The sequence below is a fragment of the Meleagris gallopavo genome, chromosome 2 (assembly GCF_905368555.1).
Source record: "Meleagris gallopavo chromosome 2, MGAL_WU_HG_1.1, whole genome shotgun sequence".
NCBI lineage: Eukaryota > Metazoa > Chordata > Aves > Galliformes > Phasianidae > Meleagris > Meleagris gallopavo.
Window position 1 is genome coordinate 6,796,797 of NC_139405.1, and position 27,734 is coordinate 6,824,530.

Below are 27,734 nucleotides of genomic sequence, written 5' to 3' on the forward strand. Positions count from 1 at the left end.
ATAAAAAAGGTACAGTCCTTTTTACAAACAGCCCTCTGCAACCGTACTCCTCGTGGTTTTTAGCTCTTTGCCCCAACCTTGTAATGCTGATTTGGAGAAGAGATACTCAAAATTATTTGGAGAGAAACAGAAAGAGGGGGGAGATCACAAGTGCCCCAGTCTGCTCTGCACAAGTCCTGGTGGCACTGAAAGCAGAAACTCAAAGCGTGGCTGGAAACCCGTCCCACCAATGTGTGTCAGAAGAGCTGCTTTTGTGGTTTTGCTCATCAGAAAGCTTCATTAAAGCCACCTGGAAAAAATCTCCCCCGAGATTTACTTATGGCATTGCAAAGTCTCAGAACCAGTCTTTAAGTTCTTTAAGAGAGAAATAAGAAAAAAGAAGAAGGGTAAGCATATGTAAGGCCACATCACAATTAGAAAATGTGATGCTAAAGCACACAAAAGGAGACTTGGTGCTTGTTTCTGTTGCCTTTTGCTACGGCTCAGCAAGGGTTCTCCTGCGGCCAAGATAAAGGCAGTGGAATGCAATTTGGGGTGCTTCCTATCTGCTTCTCATCACACAAATGCCTGCTAACATTAATCAAGATGTCGGGTGCTAATCAAGGTGGTTTTGAGGAAATGGGCTCAAAACCTTCCACAACACAAAAACCCAAATTCCGTGTTCTGGAAACCTTACGCTCAAACTAGGTCATGTTTTGTCAGCAACAGCATTGTGTCAATTCTTGGACACACTTCCACCAAGAAACCCTTCACTCCAGCCAACGGTGTTGCAAATCAGTTTATCATTATCTTGTACAAACCATGAAAATCAGAATCATGTGAGCAGAAGGTTAGACTAATTCTCCTTTCTCATTATAAGCACAGGTGTAGCACAAACACCATGTGAAATAAGCAATTAAAAAAATCTGCTTTTTTCCCCCATTAGCTGCCTTAGCTCCATGACCAATTAGAAAATTGTTTAATATGTGTAATCTGCATTTGCAGAAAGCAATTTTCACAGCGACTCTCCCAAGTAAAACAACACAAAGCCCTGTGCCCCAGCCATGTCTTTTTGCAGGCACTGGCGGTACTCGCTCCTTCCTCCCACTGCAGGACCTCAGGAGCTGGCACTGAAGCTCCAAAAGGTTCCAGACCAAAGAGACACACGGTGCTAAGGATGCTCACGCAAACATCACAGCCTCCCCCTTCTCCTCCGAGCGTTTTTATTAAGAATGAGGCTCTCATTCCAATATATAGCACAATTATCCAGCTGAGGTGACTACAGCAGAATGTATTTTCACCTGTCTGCCCTATATTATCACTTGGGATGGCTGCTTTAAATGCATTTCAAACACAGGTACTTAATAGTTCCCTTCTTCCTGTGCATTCCTCTAAGTATTTTATAGAAGTGGCTGATCTGCAAAGCAGCCCTGTGTTTGGATGTCTTCGGGGTGAATTCAGATGCAAGAACATTTTCCTTCTGGGCAAAGTAATAAAATGACATTCTTGCTCCTCCCACTAGAAGTCAAACTGAGGTCAGCTCCCCATCCTTGTATCTGTTTAAATAAACTGGTCCAGCTGTTTGTTTCCAGGATGCCCTTTAACCTTCTGTCCCATCCTCCCTGCCTTTGTAACAGAATGCTTTACTTTGCATTATAGTAGACTCCAAACTACTATGCATTAAAAAAAAAAAAAAAAAAAAAAAAGTATTTGCTTTCAAGTTTCTTCCTGCATCCCAAACCTGGAATTCATAAGAAGCCATCAGATTAAAAGTATTAATGTGCCTTGCCTTGAGAGAACACGACGCAGTGCCGTTACATTTATAAATCACATTTGTGAACTCCACAAAGCGGAGAGCTAGCTCTGGCTGCAGAAATGTGCAGCACAGGGACAATTTCTTCCTGCTCTCTGCTGCTTTCTTTGATAGAGGGGCTGAGATCTCTTGATCACTCTTGGACTTTCCGGAGTGCTGAGCTGATGTAATGTCAGCAAAAAAGGGTGGTACAGAAAAACAAATGGGAAAACTCTCACCGCCCCATTTCCCATAGGTTCACACTCACCTATCTCAAGGATAGGAAACCCTGAACCACTACGATTTTCACAAGTTCAGAGGAATCAAGACCTTAAGTATGCATCCACATATTAAGAGCTATTTACATTTAGTAGTCTCAAAATACAACTAGGCATAAAACTCAAAATCGCAGCGTAACATTACTGATGTGAGTAAAGATCCACTCAGGTTCTAAGGGCTTCACAGAGGGTGCATTTCTCCCCATACCATTGCGGTGCTTGCTCTGACAAGTGCATTCTGCTTATTCTTTCCCCAAAGAGCAGCATCCATACTGAAATAAACATCTCCAGCACATGACTTGCACCCACCTCCCAGCAAAACCACGTGCTGCCAACTGGCTCTTTGGCTCTGGGTCGTGTGTTTTTCTCTTTGCAAGGGGAAGGATTTGGCATGCAGGAACCGTTTGAACAGTTGGACAGTTGGGCAAACACAGAAATCTAAAGACTTTTTTTTTTTTTTTTAAGTTAACTTTTCCTTGCCCTGCTGGTTGTGAGGATGGCACCTTGCTGCTATGCCCCAACAAGCAAGCAAAAAGAAGCCATTGCAGCTGCTCAATCCCAAGCCAAGGTGCAGGAAACACTTTTGTGCCCTTTACATTGTGATGGAATGTTTTCCCTTGCCCTGTGCCCCGATCCATCCCTGTCCTGTGGCAGAAACCAGGCTGGAGGGATGCCCGATCTGCACCACACTGTGACCTTCAGCTTGGTCACCCTGTCACCACGCACCAGTTTTGCTTCTTCCCAGCAAGCAGCACGTGGCTGCTGGTGACAAAAGGCTGTTTTAGCTGGAGATTGCCAGCAATAATAGCAGCCAGAGAGCAGGGATTTTCAGAGGGTCACCAAACCCTTGGGAAGGCACAGAGCGCTGGGCTCAGGTTACAGCCCCAGTGACATTTTTCCACACAGACCTGTTCTTTCTCCCCTTGTTTCTTACTTCTGTAGAGTGAATAAAACAAGGCCATCCTTTGCTGTCATAGTTTCCAAAGTCACCTTTGCTCAAGAATTGTCAGAGCGACTGTGAGGACTTCCAATGTACAAGTCCAGAGTGAGATTACCCAGCCTAAGCTGTCTGAAGGTGCTGCTGGGGACTCAGTGGTACTTTGGGTTCTCCCTCCCCCAGCCTCCCAGCAAAGACAGAGCCACTCCAGCACTGACTTCTGGCACTGTCAACTCCATACCAAAGTGTGGGCTACCAGCCAGAAGTCTGTGTGCAATGGCAGTGCCAGAAAGCCTCCCAAATCCCTCTGCCTCATCTCAGCTCTGAGCTCCCCCTGACAAACTGCACTTAAGGAGAGTAACATCTACAAACACCACAGCTAAAATGTCTCTTGTCTCTTTGAAAAAGAAGTGATACGCTTCCTAACAACAAACCAACCATCATTTTTATAACATATTGCCAAAGTAGCCAGAGCCCTTCAAACAGGCCGATACTTCACTTGTAAAACCAACCAGGGTCTTTTTCACATATGCAGATCCTTCATTTCTACCCCAACAGAACAACTTTCTCTATTCAGCACTTAATTCCTCAACGCTTAACAGGTTTATCTCTAATAAAAACAATTTAAATGGAAAGTGTGCAATAAACTGGGATTGTTACACTTGAGTAACCATTTTATTCCTTATTTTAACATACTTTCTTTTTGGGCATTTGTTTTCCAGAGCTTTTGCAAAGAATGAGCAAAAGGAAAAAAAAATAAAGAAAGAAAGTAACAAAATCCATAAATTATTATGGATTTTGTCAAGTACTTTAAAAACAGCCTTAGAAACAAAAAGCTCTCCTGTAATTATGAACTGAACAAATAACCGCTGACTTTTGAATGGTAATCACATCTCCCCATTCCTAAAATGAGAAATAAATGTGAAAAGGGTGCTTATAGACGTTATTAGAAAGTTCTGATCCTGAAGTCAGTTAGCAAGCTTAATGACCCATAGCTACCAGTCATTAGCAACTCATGCTCTCCCTACTCCCTTTATTTGTAAAAAAAAAAAAAAAAAAAAAAAAAAAGTATATATATACACACACACATATATATAAGAAAATCCAAGGCACTCAAGAAATTTGCTTCAGCTTAAAGTCAGGCTTTATGAAGTCATGCTTGGCAGCTTCTCTTGGTTTCTCCTCCTCCTCTGAAAGGAAGACAGTTCAGGACCGCAATGCATCACCGCAACACTAAATGGAGGTAGGGAGGGAAAAAAAGGCTCATGGGCTGCTCAGCACCCACTCTGGATACCCAATGCTGGAGTAGCCTCCAGTATGTCCATCCACTGGGAACATGGGAAGAGCCCTGAGGGCTCTCCTCTTCCTTCCTTGGGGCTGGCAGCCTCAGCCTCAGTGACTGTATACAGGGCCGTGGGTGTCATGGGACAACTCTGAAGAGCGGACAAATAAAATACTATGCAAAACGAGTGATGAAAAACCACTAATTAGCTGACAAATTTGATGTAAAGCACTAATGAAAGCCACGTGTGGTTCTGCAATTTAGTTTTAAAAATAGCTTCTGACTTCAAGCATTACTATGTGACCCCACCGATGTATTCATGTGGTGCATTCAGAAAAGTTGCTTGAAAGCAGGAGAGTGCTATTGAATCTCTTGCAAGCCAACCCTGCTAATGTACAGAGCACATCAAGCGCAAAAATAGAAAGCAGGGAGCTGGGATCAGGTAGGCACTCGCTGTGCAGAGCCAGCCATGCCCTACATTCAGCTAACTCTACCTGTGGCCATGTCCCATGCTTGACACCCCGTCAAGCCCTTTGTGCTGCCTTTCTTTCCTGCTCCATCCCACAGCTCCCTGTCTCACCGCCTCTGTTCTGCCCTCAGACAAAGTCCTGCTCGAGTGGAATCCCACTGATGATGGGCCAGGTAAAGCTCCTGGGCTGCTCCCCACGGTGCCCCAGAGCCCAGCAGATGCGGGGCTGTGCTGGGGGGGCCCACGGCAAGCTCCTTCCCTGACACTGCAATTCCCTTGTGGTGCAGACAGAGCAGATGTAAACTCGCCCTCAGCAGCCAGATGATGTAAGGGGAAATCTTTAAATGGCAAAGTGCCAGCAGGGCTGACCTCCTGTCTCTTCCCTACTCCCAAATCCCAGTGCAGCTGTACTCTGTTGATCTCTGTGTGCCACAATTAGCCTTTAAGGAATATGGCAAGGATTCATCCAGCAGAGCCGTGTTAAGGCTGCTCTAACTCATGCTGATTCAACACAGTGCTGGATCTGCAACATGCTGCCAGCCAAAATCTCTCCCACCCCAAAAACACTTGCTCTACATAGGAGCCAATGGTGCACAGGCAGATCCACAGTCCCTTCTCCACTGTGGAATTTTCCTCTGTTGATTCAGCAGCATCTTTTATTTAGGCCACTGTGGTGATCTCTGGGCTTCCTCCTGCCATACACGTGGGCCACAAAGATGCTCAGAGGACTGGAGCACCTCTCCTGTGAAGAGGCCCTGAGGAATCTGGGCTTGTTCAACCTGGAGAAGGCTCCAGGGAAACTGCATAGCAGCCTTCCAGTGTCCAAAGTGAGCCTACAGGAAAGCTGGGGAGGGACTCTTTATCAGAATGTGTAGTGATAGGAAAACGGGTAATGGTTTTAAACTAAAAGAGGGAAGATATAAATCAGATATTAGGAAGGAATTCTTCACCATGAGGCTGGTGAGGCACTGGAACAGAGTGGCTAGAGAAGCTGTGGATGCCCCATTGCTGGAGGTCCTCAAGGGTCTCAGAGCAAGATCTAGGGGAAGTTGGCCCTGCCCACAGCCAGGAGGTTGGAACCACATCATCTTCTAACCTAAGACATTCTATGATTCTGCGATTCTATGGTCTAAACACCTCCTTTGAGCTCTCAGGTTCCTATGCATCAAACTTGGAGCAGTGTAAAGCCAGCTTTTTTCCCCACTCATCCCTACCTACAACGGGTATGGCACCAGAGCTGGAAGCTATTTGTGGTCCTCCAGCCCACAAATGGGCACTCCATTACCAGCTCCTTCCAGCCTGCGGAGTAAGGTAAAGCCAACAAGGGTCACCAATAAGCAGCTCACCAAAGAGGTGAGGATCTAAATAACCTATCTGTGGGACCTGCAACTCGCACACGAGATCGGCTTTGGTATGCTCTGGTCTATACCTTGAGGCAGCAGCTCGGGGTGGATGGCGGAAGCTCTTAATTCCTGCGGTCGGGCCCTCCCTACCATGGCTGAGACAACAAACACGCACATGTTGGTGTGCTGTGTGTGATGTGGGCACCTGGGGAACTCGTTTGAAATGATTTTTTTTTTTTTGGCTGAAACCACAAAGGACACAACTCTGAATCACAGCCAACCGGAAAAACAACCACACACTTCTTCTGGATGAATTCCCCCCAAGACATCCCACATCAAAATCGTTGTCCAACCGCTACTAATCACCTACTTTGTGATCTGCTTTACCTAAACATGATTTCCCATTAAGTGAAGTAATTCATTTTGCCTATAATCCTACTCCTGATGGTATTTTATTTGGGGAAGGAGAAAAGACATCCACGAAAAGCAATGAAAACAAAACACGCACGGGGAGGTCAGAGGAATGTCAAAGACAAAAGGAATTTTTAAGGCCACAGGACATGTAAAGCTCAGTTCCCAGATGGGACGAACTAAGGAGTACAAACCATGCTTATAAACCAGTGACGAGCTGCACACCTCTGGGATAAGCTTGAGCTGAAAAGGAGCAAATGATACCTCATTTTATCATTAGCCAAAAAAGCCATAAAGACTACAGTGCCTGGGCAGAAAAAAAAACAAATAATAACCCATGAAACTGTTACATGACCTAGATTTCATTGAAGTCTGTGGAAGTCATGTATTCCTTCCATAGTATCTGCTGCTCTTTCTTTTCTTTTCTTTTCTTCGAAAAAGGACAAGAACACACGGAAGCTTCGTTAGCTTTAATGCCACTAGAACCAGCCATACCTCCATCACACGGCATCATTTGAGGGTTTCCCCTGCCTGCGCCTCTGGCTGCATTTCATTTTTGAGCAGGGAAAATTGTTTTATCCAACAAGGAGGCAACATTTGCCCCATTTTTAATATTTCAGGCTGACTTTTCAACCACTCAGAAGCACAGTTTGTTTCAAGCAGGTGCAGCCTGAAGCTAGCCCATGATGTAAGTGAGAGAGGGGGTCTCTGAGGGCACTTTCCCAGCGTGCACAGTGCTTAATGCTGCACGCCAGCCTCAGCCACTGTTGACACAAAATAGGTGGAGATCAGGTCTGTGCAAGCACAACATACCAGAAAGGCAAACTATCCTTAAAAACACTTCAGGTAGATTTGAAAGAACAGACCAAAACCTGACTTGCAAAGAAATGGCAATCCATTGCTCTCTCCTTCTCTCTGTCTCCCTCTTTCTATTTCTCGGATACTGAGACTATTTTTTCTGATGGAGCTATCTAAGAGGAGCTGAGCCCCAAGTCCCATTCTCAGAAGCCAGCCAGAGCCCTCGGATTGCAGCGTGGTGCTTCCACCACACACCAGCATCCTGGCTGCTCTTCCAAGCCCGGCTCCCGTTCCCAAGGAGTGCACACCTGAATCTCAGCCTTTTAAAAAACAGCAAACAAAGACTTCTGATCCCTACCCTGATCCTGCCCTGCACAGCCAGTGCAGGAGCGGAGAAAAGAGCAACCGGAGAATGTTTGCACAGTGTCTTTTAATCTTATCTCTGTGACACCTGACAGCACATTTGTTACAGAATATTAATGCACTGACTAAAAAGTTTGTCAGGTACAAAATCACCACGGAAGAGGATGGAAAGCCTAAGGGAAAAAATGAATTTTGCTGCACATTAACTCCTAAAGCACCGGGTGCCTTTGGTCACACAGCAGCAGCTCAATTGCATCTGCATGGGAACAGCATTCTGCCATGGGAACTGACCTTTCTCTCACTCAAAAAAGAAATCTTCTGCACTGCCATGCACCTGCAAATGTTTCCAACACCATTTATTGTAGTTGTGGAATGGTCAGGTTGGTATTAATAAGTTCGTTAGCTTGTGCAAAATTATTCTGCAGCATTTCCTCGCCTGGTTCTGCCCAGCCTGGCACCGGGGATGGCAAAGGATGCTCAAGGGATGAACATTCCCAGTGCCCCTGGACAGCATAGCAGTGGGTTTTGGGGCAGCTCAAGCCCCCTTTGGGCTGCAGGATGGGCTGAGCAAGCAGCTTGGGGGCTGAGATCCTGGAGGAGAAGGGCAGCACTTCTTCCAAAACTCCTTTTATCTCCCCACTCTAAGTACCTGCCCTTCACAAGAAAACACTCCTTTGTGCCCAGACTCCCTATACCTGCTCACTGGAACGACACTCCGCATGCTCATAGCACCGCACTGCATTTTTACATGGCTTCATCAAGCTGAAACACACTGACAAACCCAGCATGCATCTAAACCTGGTGACGTGACAGCACCCGATGGCTCTGGATTCACAGCTCTTCCCCCTGCAAGCTATTTGCTCGGCTTTTCTAATAATACCTTGCTTGGCTGGCAGCTCTCCAGGGCTGTCTAAGGCAATATGCAAGCTAAACATTTTTCCTCTGATTTCAATATTTTCTTATGAGTAACTGTACAGTATTTTACCTAGTGAGTATTCCTGATTGCTGTAATTTAAGAACAGAGAAACAGACTACAGATGTAATATTATTACTACAATTGGCATTCAAGGTGAAAGGCGTAACAATTAGCTAAGACTTAGTGAAAACATAAATGTAAAAATCTGCTTTAAAAGCCCAGCACATGGTACGCTTAGAACAGCTAATTTACCACACATATTCCGAATTGCTCAAGTGGTGCAACAATTCACCCAGCAAGATCCTTCTCTAATGTTTTTCTTGGGCTTGCAAAGTGTTTCCTGGGGGGGGGGGAGTGGGGCGGGCAGTGACTTTCACGTGGCAAACACCCACCGTCTTGTTTTGCTTTGGAATAACAAACACTGTGTGTTCTTCAAACCTGAAACACAGATCCCTCTCTTACTTCCATCTCTCTGGCTTTTATGTGTATTCTCAGTAAAGAAACGGTGCTTAAATGACATCTGTAAACATATCCTCAAATTACAGAAAGGAGAAAAGCAGAATGGTTTCCAAAATCCGAGGTCTCTGATTAAGTTTGTATTGCTGAAGTTGAGAGGCTAATTTGCGAATGTTTCAACATTTACAAGTAAATAAGTACTTGCAGTTACTGTATCTGATTACTGAGAAAAGTATTTGTTATGTTATTACACAGATTCAAATTGCATCTTGACCTTTTCTCGTTTAATCTGTTTACTGCAACAAAAGCAGTGATAGATAAATCTGAACACAAGCGTGCATTTCACCCTCCTTTAACCAAAACCCCTGTGTGCAGGTCGTTCTGCAGGGCTGCACAGAAAGCTCCATGCCTGCCTGTCGTGTTCCGAGATTGGGTCGGCACCGGGCTTGGAAATCCACCCAGCGTCCAGGACCAGCACCTGCTTTAGCTGTGCCCTCCTGCAGGCCTCCTCCCCCCCTTACACCCTAAAAATAGTGCTTAAGTGGGACTAAAGTGGTGCGCCGGTCATGTGCTGGCCTTTCGCTCGGGGTGAGTTTCGCCCTCAGTGAAGGAACCGAGCAAAGCTGATGTCAACGCTAAATGCCCGGCCTCAAAGCCTGGGGGCTGCATCCCCCTCATCTGCATCTACCCCAGCTGCATCTCCCTCCATCAGCATTAGATTTTTATCATTATTTTTATTTGCTTTTCTTTCCCATATAAAGTTTCAGCAAAAATAACTTCGGATGTCTCCAAGAATGAGATTAGGGAAATTTACATTATTTGATCAATTTTTCCAGTGTGTTTTGGTTGGTTTGTTGGATTTGGGTTTTTTTTTTTTTTTTTTTTTTTGCTAGCCTCGGAAATTACACACAAAAATGACATTTAAAGAAGCCAAAGTCATAAAATCAAGAACTCAAGAGGTAGGAAACTGTATTGCTAGAGCTGCTTGCACCCTAGCAAGCAGTCCGGTCACCAGCTTGCAAAGCCTCAATCACCACCACGATGGATCTGTTATGAGAACAAATCAGTAGCATGTAGAAAAAATTGATCTCTACGGGAACCAAACATGGTCAAAATTGAACAAATAAGGCAGTGAATGGCAAGAAAATAAGAGCAGCCCTGGCTGGAGCAGTGGAATGCTGCACTGGAGAACAGGACTCTCAGATCTGCTGCTGCCTTGGATTGTTTGGGAGCTGCCGAGTAAATCATTGCAACCTCACTTTTCAGCAGCAGTCACAGCCTATTGCAGCTCTCTTCCATGCCCAGTGCTGGAGCTTGGACATGTAGGGCGCCAAGGCACTAAAAACTTGGAGTTTCCATGAACTCAGCGGTTGTTGGGCCTTGAATGCAGACAACATGCCATCACCTTGAATCATCTTTGTCCCTAACCCTCCCAAAATAAGTGGATGTGCTGGAGCTGAACCTCCCTGAGGCTCACTTCCTCACCTGCACACCCAGACAATACTACCCTTCTTCTTTGCAAGGAACTGTAAACTCCTGCACTCCACAGACCTGGTGCACACACATACAGGTCAGCGGAGTAGCCGGGTACTGCAGTGGGAAGTGCCATGAGAAAAGCCCATCAGCAATTATCAATTCCATCTTCAGGCACGCTTTGAATACAGCTCAGCAAATGAAGTGCTGAAGAATGAGGGTAAGATAAAATATTGACTAACTCCTCCGTCATTGTCTGGTCTGTGCCCTAGATAGCACAAAGGGGATTTTGGAAGAAGCAGAATGGAAGTACCCAGTGAAAGGCTTGTATTCCCTCACTTCGGAGCTTTACAAATGTGCAAATTCCATATATTTGTCTATACGTATATGCACACATTGTGCACACACATCTACATACACCGCATATATATAAAAATCATTTTAACGCAGCTCTATGCACGTCTGTGAAGAGAGTCATAAAAAGGCATGCAAATACACAGATATGCAGGCACGTTATTATACTAATACACTTCAAATATTTTTATGTACACATTTATATTTATGTATATACTAATATAATTTATCTGCGTACCTAGACCTTCACAAAACACAAACAACCCCTAAACATCTCACACAGCCCTTGATGAGAATTGCCCTCTCTGCTTGGAGTAATTATTTGCCATTAGTGCTTAACAAGAGGAGGTTCAGCTGGGATGCAACAAGCAAGGAAGCTGTATGGATTGTTCAATATTAGCCTGACTGGTTCTCAGCTGAGGCAATAAGTGATTGTATCACACCTCCTGGATATTTCAATCCCCGCACAGTGGTTTTTAATCACAGGGGAAAAGCACCTTATTAACCTGACCCTCACCAGGTCCCTGCCACGTCCCTTTGTGCAAGGCTGTCAGCCCACACCGGTGCCCCTTCCCACTCCCACTGCTGTGCTTGCAAGCCCACACTGCTCAGGGTTAAGCGTCCAACAAATCGAGGAGAAGGATGTCTCACTGAGGCTGTTTTCCCACCTGAAAATCCTCCATGTGGATTATTCCACAGCTTAAGAGAAAGAAAGAACACACAAGAAAAAAGGTAAAGTGATGTTTCAAAGACGTGCCCTACTCCGGTACGTTTTACGGCACGTCTCACATCATCACCCCATTCCTGCACTCCCCACCATCAATGGGAGTTGTGTGCATCAGCCCTCGAGTGTGAGCACCGGGCAGCCCCTATGTGAAAAGCACCATTTTTTCGTTACAGCCCAGAACCAAAGTATGCAACGAGCCCGTACTGCAAAGGCATTCAAAATATGACAAAAAAAAAAAATGGTTCAAATGCTTTCAATCTGCGGAAAACAAATGCTCTCTTCACTGGCTTCTCTGTGGCAAACTTATAATTCCATCCAGAAAATCCAGCATTCCCAGTCTGGGCTAACGACCATGCTACCAGACATGAGTTTATGTTTTTCATGCACATTTCATGTATTCCCACATGCTGTGTTGCTGCCAATAATTTATGACTGATCTGCACCCAGCCTGCCCTTCAGCATTTCATTTAATCTCTGCAACAGTGATTTACAATGACTCATCATTAATACAAAAATGTACATGTGTGTTAACAAGTTTGGAAGAATCTAAGGAGGGAGGCAAAATTTTTTAAAGTCATGGCTGAAATACTTAAGAGTCCAAAGAATAAAGGCAGAGCTAAACCAGCAGTGGTGCCCTGGCTTTTCCCTGCAGCAAAAAAAAAAAAAATGGTGAAAAGGATTTATTCTCATGCATGCTGCGTTATATGGGAACATATTCAAGGGAAGGGTGGGAGCGTGTTCCCATAGCACACCCCATGGCTAGCTCTTTAGCAAGTGAGTGTGCAATCTGCACGCTCAGCTTCCGCCCCACAGCCTTCCTTGCTCTTCAGCACCCCAGCAAGAGCAGGGGCTGGCTTATTGCATCTCAGCATCTTCATTCAGCACCCGCGACCAAAAAGCCCTGACCAGCTCTGCAGTGTTATATCTTCACAGGGCTGGAGAGGGAAGGGGAATTCTCTCAATAATTTATACAATTGTAACACCATGGCAGAATTACCAAACAAGCTTGAGCAGAGGAAGCCTGCCCTACATCCGCAAGACTTCAGTTATAATGTATTTTGACCTACTTTTATTTTTTTTTTTCTTTCCTTGTACATAAGGAACTTATAAAAAGACATCTGACATCTGACACAAAGCCAAAATAAAACTCCTCAAATGAGAGATGAGATGGGTACTGAAATCCACCCGAGGAAGTCACTCAGGAGAAATTCCCCTGGCTTTAGTTCAGTGCACCCCGAGTTCATCACAAGCACTTCCTTTGGCCCACCCTACACAGAGCTTGGTGCCCACGCAGGACCCTTGCCCCCCCCATTCCCCATGGCACGTCTAGCTCTGCCTCCGCACCCACCTGCAACCTCAGCCCTCCAGTGCTCACCCAATGGGTGACTCTGAGTGCAGCTCCCAGACCTCTCTGGGGCTGCCCCAGCCTCCCTGTGACAGCCATAGAAGCTCTGCCCCTGGGCTACTTTTGCTTACACCAGGATGAAAGGAAAATGACGGGCATCTGGTAGAACCTGCTCCAGGGCCCTCCCATGCAACACACACCCGCTCCACCCTGCCCTTCAGTACGGTCCTGCAAACACAGCCAGCTTCTACACTGGGTAGACCTTCAAGAACAGCCCTGTCAACCAAGGTATCGGCTGGACAACAGCTGAGGGACATAAAGCTGAACCAAACGCTAATTCTTCCTGGCTGAGCCAAAGCATTGCCATTTGAGTTTACTTATAACATGTATGTTACGTTTAGTTCCTTTTATTCCTTCGTTTTAAGGTATCTTGGAAGCCTACTTGGCATAGATGAAGTATTTGGTGTTTCCCTTTATTCAGTGTCTTAAAGGACTTCAGAAAATTGATCTCCCAGGGCTGCTGTGGGGTCACGGAAATTGATAACCCTTACAAGCCATGCTTATGTGAGCCCGCCTGCGTCTCCCAGATAGTGCACTTTGTAAATTAATCCTCCAAAGGCAAATATATTGTAAGTAGCTTGTTATCTCCAAAGTACTAAATTGAAGAATACACGGGATTATATTGACAGAAATTACATTTTCTGTAATGGGGTTTAATATATCTGAAATCTCTCCCATAGGCTCCCACTCTCTCTGACTGAGGAGGGTTTGTTAATGTAGGTGCAATGGACATCAAGACCAAATTTATTCACTAAAATGGATTAGGCCATGTAATCAGAGCTTCAGTAATATTAATCTCTGACACTTATTGAACGGAAAAAGTACTTTTGTCTGCAAACTGGCATTCCTCCCTCCCTTTTCCCCAGCAGGCTTGCAGTCCGCCTTGGCCATTTTCTGGGTATTACTTCAAAGAGGATAAGGTTTCCCATCATAAACACTAATCTGAAAATATTAGGACAATTAATTAGATACACTTAGTTTTACAAGGCATTAGATTGCAATACACTTCCAGTATGACACTTGTTCTGAGACAGTGGGAGAAACCTGAATTTGGATGCAGTAACAAAGGATAATAAATCAAAGTTCTTTAAGGGCTCGCCGTTGTGTTTTCACATTTAAATCAAGAGTAATTTTCTCTGGGGGCCTTCACCACATCTCAGACAGCCAGCAGCTCAAAACCCACTGCAGATCCAGCAAGGATATCTCGAACAAGCACTACCCCCAGCAAGCCAGGGGCTCCAGCAAGCCTCAGCCAGAACCAACAAACACAACTGCCCCACGTGGTACTTCAGCAAGAAAGAGCACAGCTGTCCCCAAAGTTTGTTCAACCTAACAGAACCAGACTTTTTAAACAAAACAAGAAATGGGTATAATGGTGTCAGTCAAAAAGAAAAACCCACCAACAGCATTAAAAAATAATGAAAAAAAAAAAACAACCCAACACTTGACAGCATCACAAAATAACAACACGGTCTGCAGAAGCAGAGCCCATTTTTTCACCAAACCATTCTTGCCCATTTTTTCACCAAACCACTCAACAACTTCTCAGAATGGATGGGGCTGTCTGTTCAAGAGGACCAGGACCCAAATTCACCAAAATCACTGAGAAAGCAAAGGGCCGGAAACTCCTACTTGTGTTCCGCAGCAGCAAACCTCCATGTCCCCTTACCCGAAACCACTTGTCCCGCACCATCCCTTCTGTATCAACACAATGTGGGAGCAGACGCAATAAAGGTGTGCTCCAAAATGCCAAGGGTCGGCCAGGGGTGCAAGCAGCCACATGAAAACACCAAGCAAAGTTACTTACCAATTGTTCACTTGAAGTATAGTGAGCCCTGTGTCTTGTGCCAACTGCTTTTTCTGTTCTTCTGAAGGGTAGGGGTGCTATAAGACACCAAAATAAATATATACATTTAAAACAATGCTTTTTTTTTTTTTTTTTTAGGTCTACTTTTTATTTAAAAAAACCCCACAAACCCAAAAAAGCAGAAGTGTGTGACATCTATTACCGAAAGGTGAAAATGCTGAGGTGTGTCACTCTTTTATAATTATTAATGGGCTACTACATCACTTAATTAATGGCAGTAAAAGACAAGCCAATTATAAAGATTAGTGAAGTGGAGAAATGACTGCTCAGGATACTGGAAGTACCTTGATACTCCAGAGAATATTTGTTGCCTTAGCTGGAAGTTTTTGCACTTGTCTCCAATGAGCGATTAGAGACAAATCTTGTTTTTGTTTTTGTTTTTTTTTTTCCCTTCTATATTGCACAGAACAACAAAGAATGTGATCCAGCACTTCTCTCTGAAACCAAAACGCATTGGTGATTTCTGAGATTGCACAGACAAATCTCGCCAGTGCCCAAAATAATTTGCAAATAAGATCAGCATCCTGAACATAAACAAATGCCTGCATTTTGAACGCAGGCCAACGCAAGGTCAGTGCTCAGCACATTTTTGCCCAACATTAACATAGCTGTGCTGCACTAATCCTAAGAGACAGAAAACAAATACTGCTTTAATTGCAGATAATGTTAAAATTAAATCATAAGTTAAGTTTCTTGTGAGAACTTGATTGCTTTCTCAGAAAAATTGCTTCTGCGTGAATACAGATTGCTTAATAAATCAACAGCGGAAACCACATCCAAGCTTGAATCTAGAATGACACTAGTGATATTATGTCTGTGTTTTCCCTCCTTCTAAAAGTATTTTTGGCCCATGAGGAAATGGCCAAGCATCACAAATGTAGCACTTCCCAGGAGAAGCCATGGCTCAGAAGTTCAAACGCTCCCAGCTTGGGCATGCCAATGGGCACTGGGTCAGGGCCACTGCAAGGCACCCCATTACATTTCGGTAAGAGCATTTGGGAAAACTGCTCAGACCCACCTGAACATGGCATATAGCAGCTGTTTGTCACAAAACATTTGCTGTTACACACACACACACAGTCCCATATTTTTCGGACCTATTCTTCAGCATAATATTGCAAGAGATGTAAACTGAAACCTTGTAAAGCGTAAGAATTTCAAACCTTGTAAAATTCAGCAATCTTATTGGTGCCATAACTATTTAGCAGATTTAATACACTCTTGTAACCAGCATAATCTGATATCTAATGGCTATGTTGTATGGCTGAATTACTTCGCTTTACCAAATATGGATTTTTGCTGTAGCATCCCATTGCCCACTGAGCCCATTCCAAAACCCACCACCATGCCCACCAGCTCCTGAAGATACACTTGTGCTGCCGAAACTGGCAGGGAGCTCTCACTCCCTCTACAAATAAGGCTTCCTGACAGTCAGCCCACAGATAACCTGCACATCTGTAACCTACTCCCCATATTTCGTGTATGGATGTGAAAGAGCTCCAGAAATGCGAGGTGGAGGAAACAGGGAAGGGGGGGAGAGGTGGAGGGTTATTTCTTTTCATGAATAATTTGCATTTTCCACATACAAAAATACAGCATGAATTTTATAGTCTTCCTCATATGCACCGCCAACAAACAGCTCTCCTTGACTTATGTCTATCTATCTGAGCACAACATTTTGCTTCCCTTCAAAAAAAAAAACAAAAAAAACCCAACACACTACAGAGAAGATCTGCAACATTTTCATCTTTATAGCTTGCTTCCCATTTCATTGCTTTGCCATCAAGTGAGGACAAAATCATTCCTTTTTCTTATTTCGCTTTGCCACCTTACATGTGATCTAATTTTAAGTAATTGAACAAACTGTGTCTAATTTCATGCAGCAAGCAATAATTACTAGACAGCCTCTAGCTATTGGAATGGAGAACCCTGTCTCCATTAAGCAATTTTCAATTGTTCTGGACTTTTTTCCAAATAGACAAGACTGGATAAAATTAGCTATCAGAATAATACAGTCACTGTCAAAATAATTGCTTTAAAAGTCTCAAATTCCTTAAATTGTGGTGTGCTTAAGGTCATCTGATTAATTTTTTTTTCATAGCTTAGCACAGCACAAACTTTTAATTTAATAAAAATCAATAATTGCCAGAATCACATGACAGCTACAACTCTGTGTTGCTAATCCTTCTTAGCTAAAGGTTCCCAAAGCGGCAGGCTTTTCATCTCCGACCCCGTGTGTCTAAAATATCTTCAGCACTGGGCATCCTTATTATATAAGCCTTCTGCAGATCGTACCAGTTGTTCCTTTGTAGGCTAAAAAATAAAAATGACTTAACAAAGAATCAGCACGCCACAGGCTAGGTTGCTAAAAAAACATTCAAAGCCTTGTTGCATTCCCACCCACGGGGCGAGGAAGGCCTGGGCTACAGGCAAAGGCAGACGGCACACTGCAGTGGAGAGAAAAGGGGAAACCCTGAGAACTGCCATTTTCTGAAGAAATAGGAAATTCAATCCAAACTGTTTGTGCTGATCCTTATTTCACCCAGGCAGCAACAACAGGCGCTTTCCTAAAGCTTTGTAATGGTTTGTTTAAAGACGTACGGTAGGTAGGTCTTTAACTATATATTTACATATAAATGTACCATATATTTCATAGGCTCATAGAATGGCCTGGGTTGAAAAGGACCACAACGATCATCTCGTTTCAATCCCCTGCTATGTGCAGGGTCGCTGCCCAGAGCCACATCCAGCCTGGCCTTGAATGCCTCCAGGGATGGGGCATCCACAACCTCCTTGGGCAACCTGTTCCAGTGCCTCACCACCCTCTGGGTGAAAAACTTCCTCCTAATATTTAACCTAAACCTCCCCTGTCTTAGTTTAAAACCATTCCCCCTTGTCCTTGTTTCTGCATATATATAAATATATAAATATATACGTGTGTGGAAATGTGCACCTAAAACCAATGCCCTGGTTCCCATTGGCAAGTACACCTACCACTCAGACCACTTTGGGATATCAAAGCAAATTGTACCACTGTTCGATAAACAGTGACTTGAGACCTTCACTTTGTTGTGTACATTAGCTCCTGCCATTATCTCCTGAAAGCTTAATTATTTGCAAACAATTGATCAAGATGGGAATTCGAGAAAAGATACACCGGACCACCGGGAGAGCTGCAATGCATTAGGAGAGCAAACAGAATTACCTGTAGGTCTCACAATAAGAATTAACGATGGGGACCGTGCGCGGGGCAGTGCAAGTAGCTCTAATGCTCCTGCTGGAGTGTTTTCCATTTGATCTGCATTAACACCTCCAGAGTGGGGGAAAGCCATAAAAGGGTGATTACGTAGGGAGGGCTGAGCCTCCTTCCACAACCAGCCCAGCCTGGGCTGCTAGGGGGCTGCAGGCATGCTCTTGCCAGGGAAAGGGGCAAATCCAAAAGGAATTTTTTATTTAAAAAGTAGAAAGCAAAATACAGCATTTTGAAAGAATAAGGCTGAGAGCAAATGACCTCCGAGCCCAGCTTGGATATTTTCTTATAATGCTGTTCTTTTGGACTTGGTAATGCTGCTACAGCATTACAGAGCAACATCCACCTAGCAGTAGGAGACCTAGTGCTTTTCCCTTACCATAAATCTAGCACTGAAATGCGGATTGTTTGGCACCATTAATGTGTTTTTGAGGCTCTGTGGTATTACTTTTAATAATGACTTAGTACAGAAGTGATTGCTTAATAACACCATCAAAGTCTGCATGCAAATGAAAATTATCCCGGGGGGATTTGCCCAGGGTAATACGAACAGTTAGGGAACATTTGAAAAGGTAAAAATAACTATGCAAAATATGAGTCAGAGCAGTCGTTTTAGCTGTAACAAAGAAATCAAAGTGACAGGGAGAAAAACCCAACTTTCCATCATATTCTCCCTTCACCATTTTATGAATGGTATTTAGAGAGCAGCAGCCTTAATAAAAGCCCTTTTTTAATGCAGCCAAGATCACTTTTAGCAAAACAAACAATAAGATCTCTTTTTCTTTTTTTTTTTAAACCACCTTTGACTACGGCCAGTGGATAAAGTCTACAGCACGTACAGATGGAACGCATCCAAGCTCCTATCTTAATGACACTCCTTGTCCAAACGCACTGCTTTCATCCAGTCTTCCACACCGGACTGCCCATGTTGGATGCCAGGACAGCGCTTTATCTTCCCCATGCTGGTCATCAGGCACCAGGAGCATGCTCTGCCTCTCTGACTTGCCCACTGTACTGGCACATCCCAATGGTTGCAGCAAAGGGGAGGACCTGCCCTACAGGAGGGGTGGTGGCAGGGCTCCAGCATAGCCCTTATCGCGGCGGCGCTGCCGCTTGGCTGGATGTGTCGGAGGGCGGCTTCGGAAGTTCTTTCATCCCCTTCCTCCAGCCCTCTGCCTCCTCCTGAGCTCGGCTTAATGCTCCAACGCCAGCTGACCTTGAGCTAAACCCTGGAGTGTGATGGGAGAGAAACTAAGCCCCCAAACCTAAGCTCTCCAGAGCCTCTATTAACCCCTTGCTAGCCTCAGTGCCAAAGGAAAATAACACTGTGATGATGTTATCAGCTTGCCTAACTCAGCCTGCATCTAACTCAGCATAAGCATAAACTGCCAGTCGCCTGACACGGAACTCCAGATCCTTGCCTTGCCCATGCACAGAGTCAGCACTGCCCCCCACCTTCCCCGGTTTACATTTCAACTGTTTACATTGCTCGCAATCAAACTGATCTACTATAATTTTTTTTTATATATCCATAATGTGTGCCTATTGTCTCTTGGCTTTATGAATTAGTTTGACTATTTCAGTGAATGCTTTTTTGTCTCCTGACTGCACATTATCAAAGGGACACTTTGTGCCTGCCATTTGCATCACAAAAGCGGTGCATGGTGTAGCCTAAGAACATAGCTTGAATTTCTAGCAGTTGAGCCCTGGATCCTCACACACACAGCACTCACAAAGAATAACGGGGGTTCCTGCCTTTGCCAGCAGCCAGAAATGTTTGGATCGCACTTGGGGAAGTCACGGGGCTTCAACCTGCTTTCTTCCCTTGCCACTATGTATGTAGGGGCAGCGATACAGAACATGTACAGCACGCTGCCTGTGCTGCACGTCGTGTGGGTCAGTTCACGGACAGGCTCTGGGACCTCCCTTATATTCCAGCTACAAGAAGTTGCCGAGCTGAGGTGAGCTGCTAGGGAAAAAAAAAAAAATTCAACTCGGAAGCTGAAAACTTGCTTCTGTTTATCACAGGGGACTGGCTCGCACGCCAGAGGAAATACTGAGCAGTGAGCAGGAAGTTGTCTTATTAGGAATGCATCTATGAGGTGAGGAAGAAAAACCCCTCTGCAAAGTTTGCACAGTCCTTTCCTTGGCTGAGAACGGTGAGTCAGCTTGATAATGCTGCTGAAGTGCGTGCTGGCTCTGGCATTTAAAACTCCACGTTGCTTTTTCAGCCCAGCAGGAAAACGCGCTCCATACGACACTGTCCCACTACAGACAAAGCCAGCCTTTTCCTCTCCCAAAAGAAAATATTTCCTCAACTTATTATAACAGCCTAATATCCCTGCAGCGAGATTTTCATAGCATTACTGCTACTAAATCCTGGTGCTGCCAGAGCTATTGAACTGCTAACTGCAAACACAAAACCAACAGGCACGCTCAGCCTTGTAAAGTTAAAAATGCATAAAAACTTGCAATGTGACACGATGCTGCAGCCCTCTGCTGCTACAGTGGAGCCATGCGTTGCGGCACAGCTTCTGCATGAGCACTTCCTACCCGATGGGCTCTGGGATGCGCCCCGGTGCTCCCCTTGCAAAAGGTTTTGCAGGTGGCATCAACAACCACACTGTAAATAAAAGGAGGCAGAATCAGGGTCTCCTAAGGAAAGCGCGTGCTGCAAGAACAGAGTCAGGCTCCCGAAGTTTGAACATCCAAATGTGTGCCCACGGTGCGAGCTGATCAAACAGGACTGTGTTTGGTTTGCAGGCAGGGAGGTGGGAGGTGGGGGTTTTCATTAGCGGGGGCTGGAGAAGGGAAAGGAGGCATGGACAACAGTGACACTTTAACGAAGGAGTCATGCTGGGGGGAAAGGAAAGCTCTGTGCTTTCCTTACTTCCCATTTCTCCTTTTGTAAATAATGTTCTTGCAAGAGTTGTCTGTGAACAAGTTTTGGCATTTGCTAACATAAATATCCTCTCCAAGGCCAGTGGAGAGGCATGGTATGGGTTGGGATGCGCTGCCAACACTTCTCTGGTGGCCCCATCACATTTTTCATAACGTGAGCACTCATTAAGGAAAAAAAAGTTCAGATCATCCCTTGCACAGGATATTACAGAAGTCAGAAAATGGAAAAACCTTTTAACTGACCTAATCCATCCCCTGGCTGCTATAATATTATTCCTTCCATACCATGTATCATTCCCCGCTGCCTTTTCCAGCTCAGTTTCAGCCAGGCCAAGCAGCGGTGCTCCCTGCTATTTCCTTTTGGAGACACTGATAGACCTCAGTGCTTGGAGCCTGCTTAGCACATACCAGCCCTCGGCTGGAGCACTCCCCCGCCATACCAGGGCAACTGAGCAGAGACTTCCCCATGCTAAACATTCCTGTAGTGCCTGGACATATGCTCAGGCAGAAACACAAATGCAGTGCTTGCACACACACACATCGACTTCTCTTAATAAGCTGAAGCGGTGATTTTTTGCTCTAGTGTCAAGACAATTTGTGATAATGGGACATGGCCAATGCATTTCCCCATTCTCTGCCCTGTTTTTCTTTATTATTACCTTATTACTGTACCACAGTCTAAAAATAACCAAGGACAAGGTAATTAAAATAAGAACTGCAAGAATAAGAGCAGCAAAACTGTCTTCAGCGCAGCGCACGACCGAAAGCAGTGAAATATTACGTCCAAGTGACACTGAAGTAACTGAGGAAACGCACCCTCAGACTTCCAAACACATTAGGGCTAAATTCCCACCCTGCAAATGAAAGTTTTCAGTTCAGGCAGCACCGCTCCTGGTGGGTTGTTGAGCTGGGGGAAGGGGAGCTGCCAGCAACTCCATCAACGTGCTCCTGTTGTTGTCAGAGCCAGCCCACAACAGATTAGCTCAGGTAAATACGTCCTGATCAGAAGCCTGTTCTCAGCAATAAGTCACTGTCCTTATCTACCTTAAATGACTTTCTAAACAGGTGGGCTCAGAAATAATTCCGCAATCTCTGCTAAACTGCAGCATCAGAGAGTGTAATCCCACAGAGCTCCACCTAAAGCTTTGATTTGTGCATTCAGTCCTTCTCAGGCTGCCTTTGGTATTTCACAGGTTCGCTCTTCAAGCAGGGGACAAAAACATTCCCACTGCATCCTGGAGTGGCTGAGGCAATGGGGCAAGGTCCCTAACAGCAGCCTTTAGCTTTAGGATGGAGCAGGAGCTGCAGGGAGGATCCCGATGGAGACAGCATCCATGTCATGAAGAAACCAAGCAACTTGGGGAGCCACCACCCTGAGCTGGGCCACAGCTCCTCTTGGAGGGACCAAGCAGACATGCAAAGAAAACTGACGGCACCCACCACATTGAGGTGCCCATCTCCAATACCAACACAAGGGTCATTTCACATTAAAACATTTTCTATTTAGAACAAACAAACAAACAAACAAACACACAAAACACCGAGGAAAGAAATAAAAAGATAAAGCTGCTATTTCACAACGCTGCTTTGTTGGCATGGAAAGTCCTTGAACAAACGCCCCGTCTACCATTAAATATTCACAACGTATCCTTGTAAAAGAATAAAGCCCGTGCAACTTATAAGCAAAAACACAATGTGTTCTTCATAAAAAAAAGATGCATTTAAAGATCCAGGAGGAAGCAGGGGAAAAAAAAAAAAAAAAAAAAGCCAGAGAAACAACACTGCTCTCAGAAGATGCAGAGACTCTTGGAAGTAGTGCACATTCTCCAGCGCTAATTTTCCCACTTAAATTACAGCGATGCTGTAGCCTCATCTCATTAGAGATCATTGTCCCCAGTAGACAGTTGTGTTTATGGGGGATTCTTGCTGTTCCACACCTGCTGCTCAGGTTGCTACGTGATCAAGCCTGCATACAAACAGCAGTCTTGAGGTTGCTGGACTGCAACTGATGAGCCCAGGCTAATTCAGGGGTGATTATGTAGTTTACTGGACCACTAAACCTCTTTAAGCTTGTAATTACTGCCTATTTGAGTAAAGAACATTCAAAAGCAATTCACTGCATCATGCCTGCCACAGCTGGAAGCAGGCTGCCAGCAGTCTGCGGGGACATTAAAATCTGCAGGGACGGGGATTGGAGCACAGCTCGGCGGCACTCACAGCAGCAGCCAAGTGTGTGCACATTCCAGCTCACCTTCCCTGACCAGGCGAACTATTAAAGGTGCCATGAAAACTATAGGAAAGCCATAAAGATGACAAATAACGGGGCATAATTGAACGAACTGCATTTTAATGACTCTCCCCCCCTCTTCTCTCTTCTCTTGTTATATTGGCTTAAAAAAAAAAAAAAAAATAAGCCTTTTTGTCATGACAAGGGAAGGGAAAGAAAAGCCCTTTTGCAAAAGGGGAAATGTATTGCATCAATGTGCTTCTCTTTTAAAAACTGTTTTTTGTTTTTTTTTTTTTCACATTTCAAAGTTTCTGAATCAAAAGCTCATTTGCAAAGTGAACTCAGAGTCATTATTACTTATCTGTCCAGCAATGAGGATGGGTATCTTAATTACTGAATCTAAATGAAATCCTCAAAGAGCATCACCACACCTTGAACGTATACAAATCCCCTTGCAATGCATCACTCCCAAGCACAGGGAAGTGCCCCAAACTACAGCTTTGTAAAACAGCTCTGCCTGCACAGCCACACAGAAGACAGGCATGGGTCCTTACTATAGGGGTGAGGTTTGAATCGCTCAAATTATCATTTTCAACTGCTTAAAGAAAAAGACACCTTGGTTTTGCACCTTGGGAGAGGGAAAGTAACAGATCAGTGGGATCTATGGCATCAGGTGAAGGGTCAGCAGTGTTGACTTCCACCAGTGAGCAAACCTGAGGCCCAGAAAGGACTGCTCTAGCAGAGCCCATGTGTGAGGGCTCTGAGATGGCCTAATGAGCTGCCCTATTAATGAACAGCACGAGTGGTACTTTGGATTCTGGGTATCCACAATTCATCAGTGTCATTTCCCTATCTTTCTAATAACTATCGCAGCTGTGTGGGAGAATGGCACATGTGAAAAGCAACAATAAGTAAAATAAAATAAACCATTTCTGTTGATACAGGTAACCACTGACTGAAGGTAAATTTAAGAGATGGGGCACTTTGCACTCCTTATCTAATAAACTGCCTTGTTTTAAAATACACAGAGATCTCATCTGTAGTAATAATCTCACTATGTGTCTAGAGAGAGAAAGAGGGAAAAAAAAGACCACGCAGTGTGAGCATGCTGCTGTTAACAAACATCAGCTTTTAAAAGAGAATATAAAAGCATTTGAGAAGTTTATTCTTTAAAAGCATGTAAATTCCCAGCCACAAGAATTCTCCAACTACCCCATCCGAGCTCCAAAGAGCCACGGGCTTATGTGTTATCCAGCCATCGCTCTTATTAATATTCATTAGGAAGGTCTACTTGCATTTTCATAAGCTGCAAAGGTGGCAAAAGAAACAATCAGAATTCTTTAACACACGGGCATTATCAATTCAACATCTGCCAAATAGGAGCGCATACAGATCTGAGGATGAAATTCAAATGCAATTTACCTGTGCTAGAGCAGGGCTTCACTTCCAACACAGAGCGAGCTATTTCAGGCTCTCCCATTTAATTCATCCGAGCTTCTACATTTCTGTTAAGTTCATTCTCCATTAGTTTTACCTTTAACATGAAAGTCCTTCATAAATTATCTTCATCATTCCTTAGATCTAATGAGTTCCCTTCTGTTAAAATGGCCCGCGTTCAGTAAGATTACATACATGAATAAACTGGCCAAGCCTTAACTCTGTAAACTTGACTAAGCAATTCTGCTTTCTGACGAGAGAATTCATTTATCCACACAAACTCAGCGTGTGAAATCTCTTTGACTGACTTCAGGGTGCAGAATTGAGCAGAAACACAGGCTTCCTGACCAGCCTGGACTAAAATTTAACTTTGAGAGATGAATTAAGAAGTCTCCAAAAGAAAACAGCTCTCATTAATTATTTACCCTACTTAGCAAAGAAACCCAGCACTAAATGCTAATGAATTTAAGACTAAAACAGGCGTGTGCTTCCAGGATGATCTTTATGCACGCAAGGACCGCAACAAAAAGGTGGAATATGGAGCTTCTGAGAGCCAGGAAAAAAAACACATCCTGATTCTTCCACAAATCTCTATATTTAACCCTAAATTAACATGCATTTATTCACAAGTTCACCATATGTTAATTCCTTTCTTTATAAAAATGTCATTTAAAAGGCTTGAATGGTCTCCAGGATATGATTTTCCCCCTTTTGGCAACCTTTTGGATCACAATGGCTCTGCATCAAACCCAACCTTTTCTCCTCCAACATCAGTGCAACTCTCTGCTAAATTCCATGTGGTTTTCAAAGCCCTGACAAAACCAAGCCATATCCTCCCTCACTGAGGGCTGGGATTGACTTTGCATGTAAGTGGGAAAGCTCATGGGGCAAGGTTCTTCCTGGGGCTCTCCACATCCAGTGCAGGGGGACAAGCCCTGGTCCACAAACCTCCAGACATCACTGAGTTCTTCTGCAGGATGATGGATGAATGGCTGAAGACAGAGTAATGGATTTTGGAAGGTGCTATTCCAAAGCGAGAGAAATCAGCTATGAGAAGTGAGCAGCCATCCCATCCTTAGCCAGAGCATCTCCATCTCCCTGCTCTCCTAGACACATCCAGCATATGCAGATGCCTGCACAGATACTACCATAAAAGAAACAGCCAACGTATTTAGAAGCAAAAGCATTTAGATAGCATGTCACTTCCAGCATGTTTATGATATGACGGCCATTAATAATTCACGAGGATAATAACAATTAATTAATTCACATTTCAATACCAAGCTCAAAAACACCCTCTCTGCTTCCCTCTCTTTCTGAACAAAGATCTAAATGAAAGTAGCCAAAGACCAAAAAAATGTCAGCACTAACAAGTCATAAAGTAAGAAAGACTGAGTAAGAACATTTGATCTTGTTTTATACATGAACCTTTCTAAGATGACTACTCCAATTAGAAAAAAAAAAAAGTAGAATTTATCATTTTGATGATACAAAATGATGAACTTGACTATTATATGCATATATTTTGTTTAATGGCTTCATTTATTTTAATAACAAAGAGAAACTAGATCTTTACAGATGAAAGCCTTATTTCATGGCCTCAGTGCAACTGGGACTTTTAAAATCTGTGATGTTAACCAAAATGTGATAATGGATGTTCTCAAGGGCCCTATTTTATAGCATTTTATGCAGAGCCAAACTCTACGTGAGACATTACAAACATAATGTTTAGCCCTATTTTAAGAAAGTAGAACTGACTCCAGTGTCAGAGACCCCGTAATTGTTTTCTGTCTGCTGCTTGTTTCCTGCACAGTTACTTCTGCAGCGAAGTGTGGCTACAGAAATACTGTGACAAAGGCATTAGTTCTCTGAAGACTTATTATAAAACGATACTAAAAGGCACCGTTCGTAAGGTTTTGGCCAGGAGGGGATAAGAGTGCGATTGCAATGTGACTACTTTATCTAGAGCCTTGAAGGATCTGCTGACATCCAGAAGAGGAAGAAAAGGATAAAAATATATATATATTAAAAAGATGCCAGTTTTGCTACCATTTTTATGCCAGTTAATTCCTAAGATGGAATTAATCAGAAACACCTCATCAAACTTGATCATGCTTTCAACCATTCAGAGGAACTCAGCTATTCTGCCTTTTTTTTTTTTTTTTTTCCCCATTATTTTTATCTAGGTAGACTGGAACCAGTTGTTTCAGGCAACCACGTCACTCATGCCAGTGCAGCTCTAAGGATGCAGTGTTTCAGCATGGCAGACCACAATGGCAGCTTATGACTAATGGCTGGATCTTCCCTGGCTGGGCGGCAGCAAGGCCCCGGGTCTGAGCTGCCACACATCCCCTCATCTGCGGCCGATCAGCAGATGTAAGCACATAGGCCCTGTCAGGTTGACATATCATTCCTACGACAATGTCAACGAGTATTAATGTTCAATTATCTGTCCTAGAAATAACCCTCGCTTTTATGCATTGTATAACTGCAATGCGTGGCGCCACGGTAATGCAAGCGACAAGGGCAGAAATGCCCGCACTCCCCAGTTGCTGTGAGCTGGCTGCCCAACATCGTGGTGACATTGCCTTGCGGTATGAGTGGACGCCTTCCCCCTCCTTTCCCTCCTTTCTTCTTCTTCTTCTTCTTTTTTTTTTTTTTTTTGGAGAGCATGTTGCCAAGACCCCACACACCATTATCCTCCTCTCCATTGCATATCACCCCTGCCATCGTTACACCAAGATACAATCACAAAGGGCAGCATCTGGGATTCCATGCTTGCTCTCAACCACAGCACGGCAGCTTCTTTGCTTTTATGGAGGACCATCAACTCTCTTTCCAATTTTTACACCTGCTCTCAGGTATCATTTACCAAGCCCAAACAGCAACGGTGGCTGCATCAAGCTCAACTGACCCCCATTAAGGATCAGCATTAAGGTTGACGCTACTTGTCCAAGTGACACATCACAGTTTTCCTTCAACGAATAAAATTAAAAATAACACCCCTAGTAGAGAGATGGCTTGAAGAGCAAACACAAGCTCATTTCAGACATCTTTCACTACTGTTCA

At 44.2% G+C, this 27,734-nt stretch overlaps 1 protein-coding gene across 4 annotated transcripts in view; it reads right to left on the minus strand.

Moving 5' to 3' along the window:
* Nucleotides 1–27,734, minus strand: part of MEIS1 (Meis homeobox 1) — a 93,774-nt gene that overhangs the window by 5,934 nt on the left and 60,106 nt on the right. For all 4 annotated transcript variants that reach the window (XM_085218764.1, XM_085218763.1, XM_085218766.1 and 1 more), the window contains one exon: nucleotides 14,791–14,867. In XM_085218764.1, coding sequence (XP_085074890.1) covers nucleotides 14,791–14,867 — 77 coding nt within the window. The remainder of the gene's footprint in view (nucleotides 1–14,790; nucleotides 14,868–27,734) is intronic.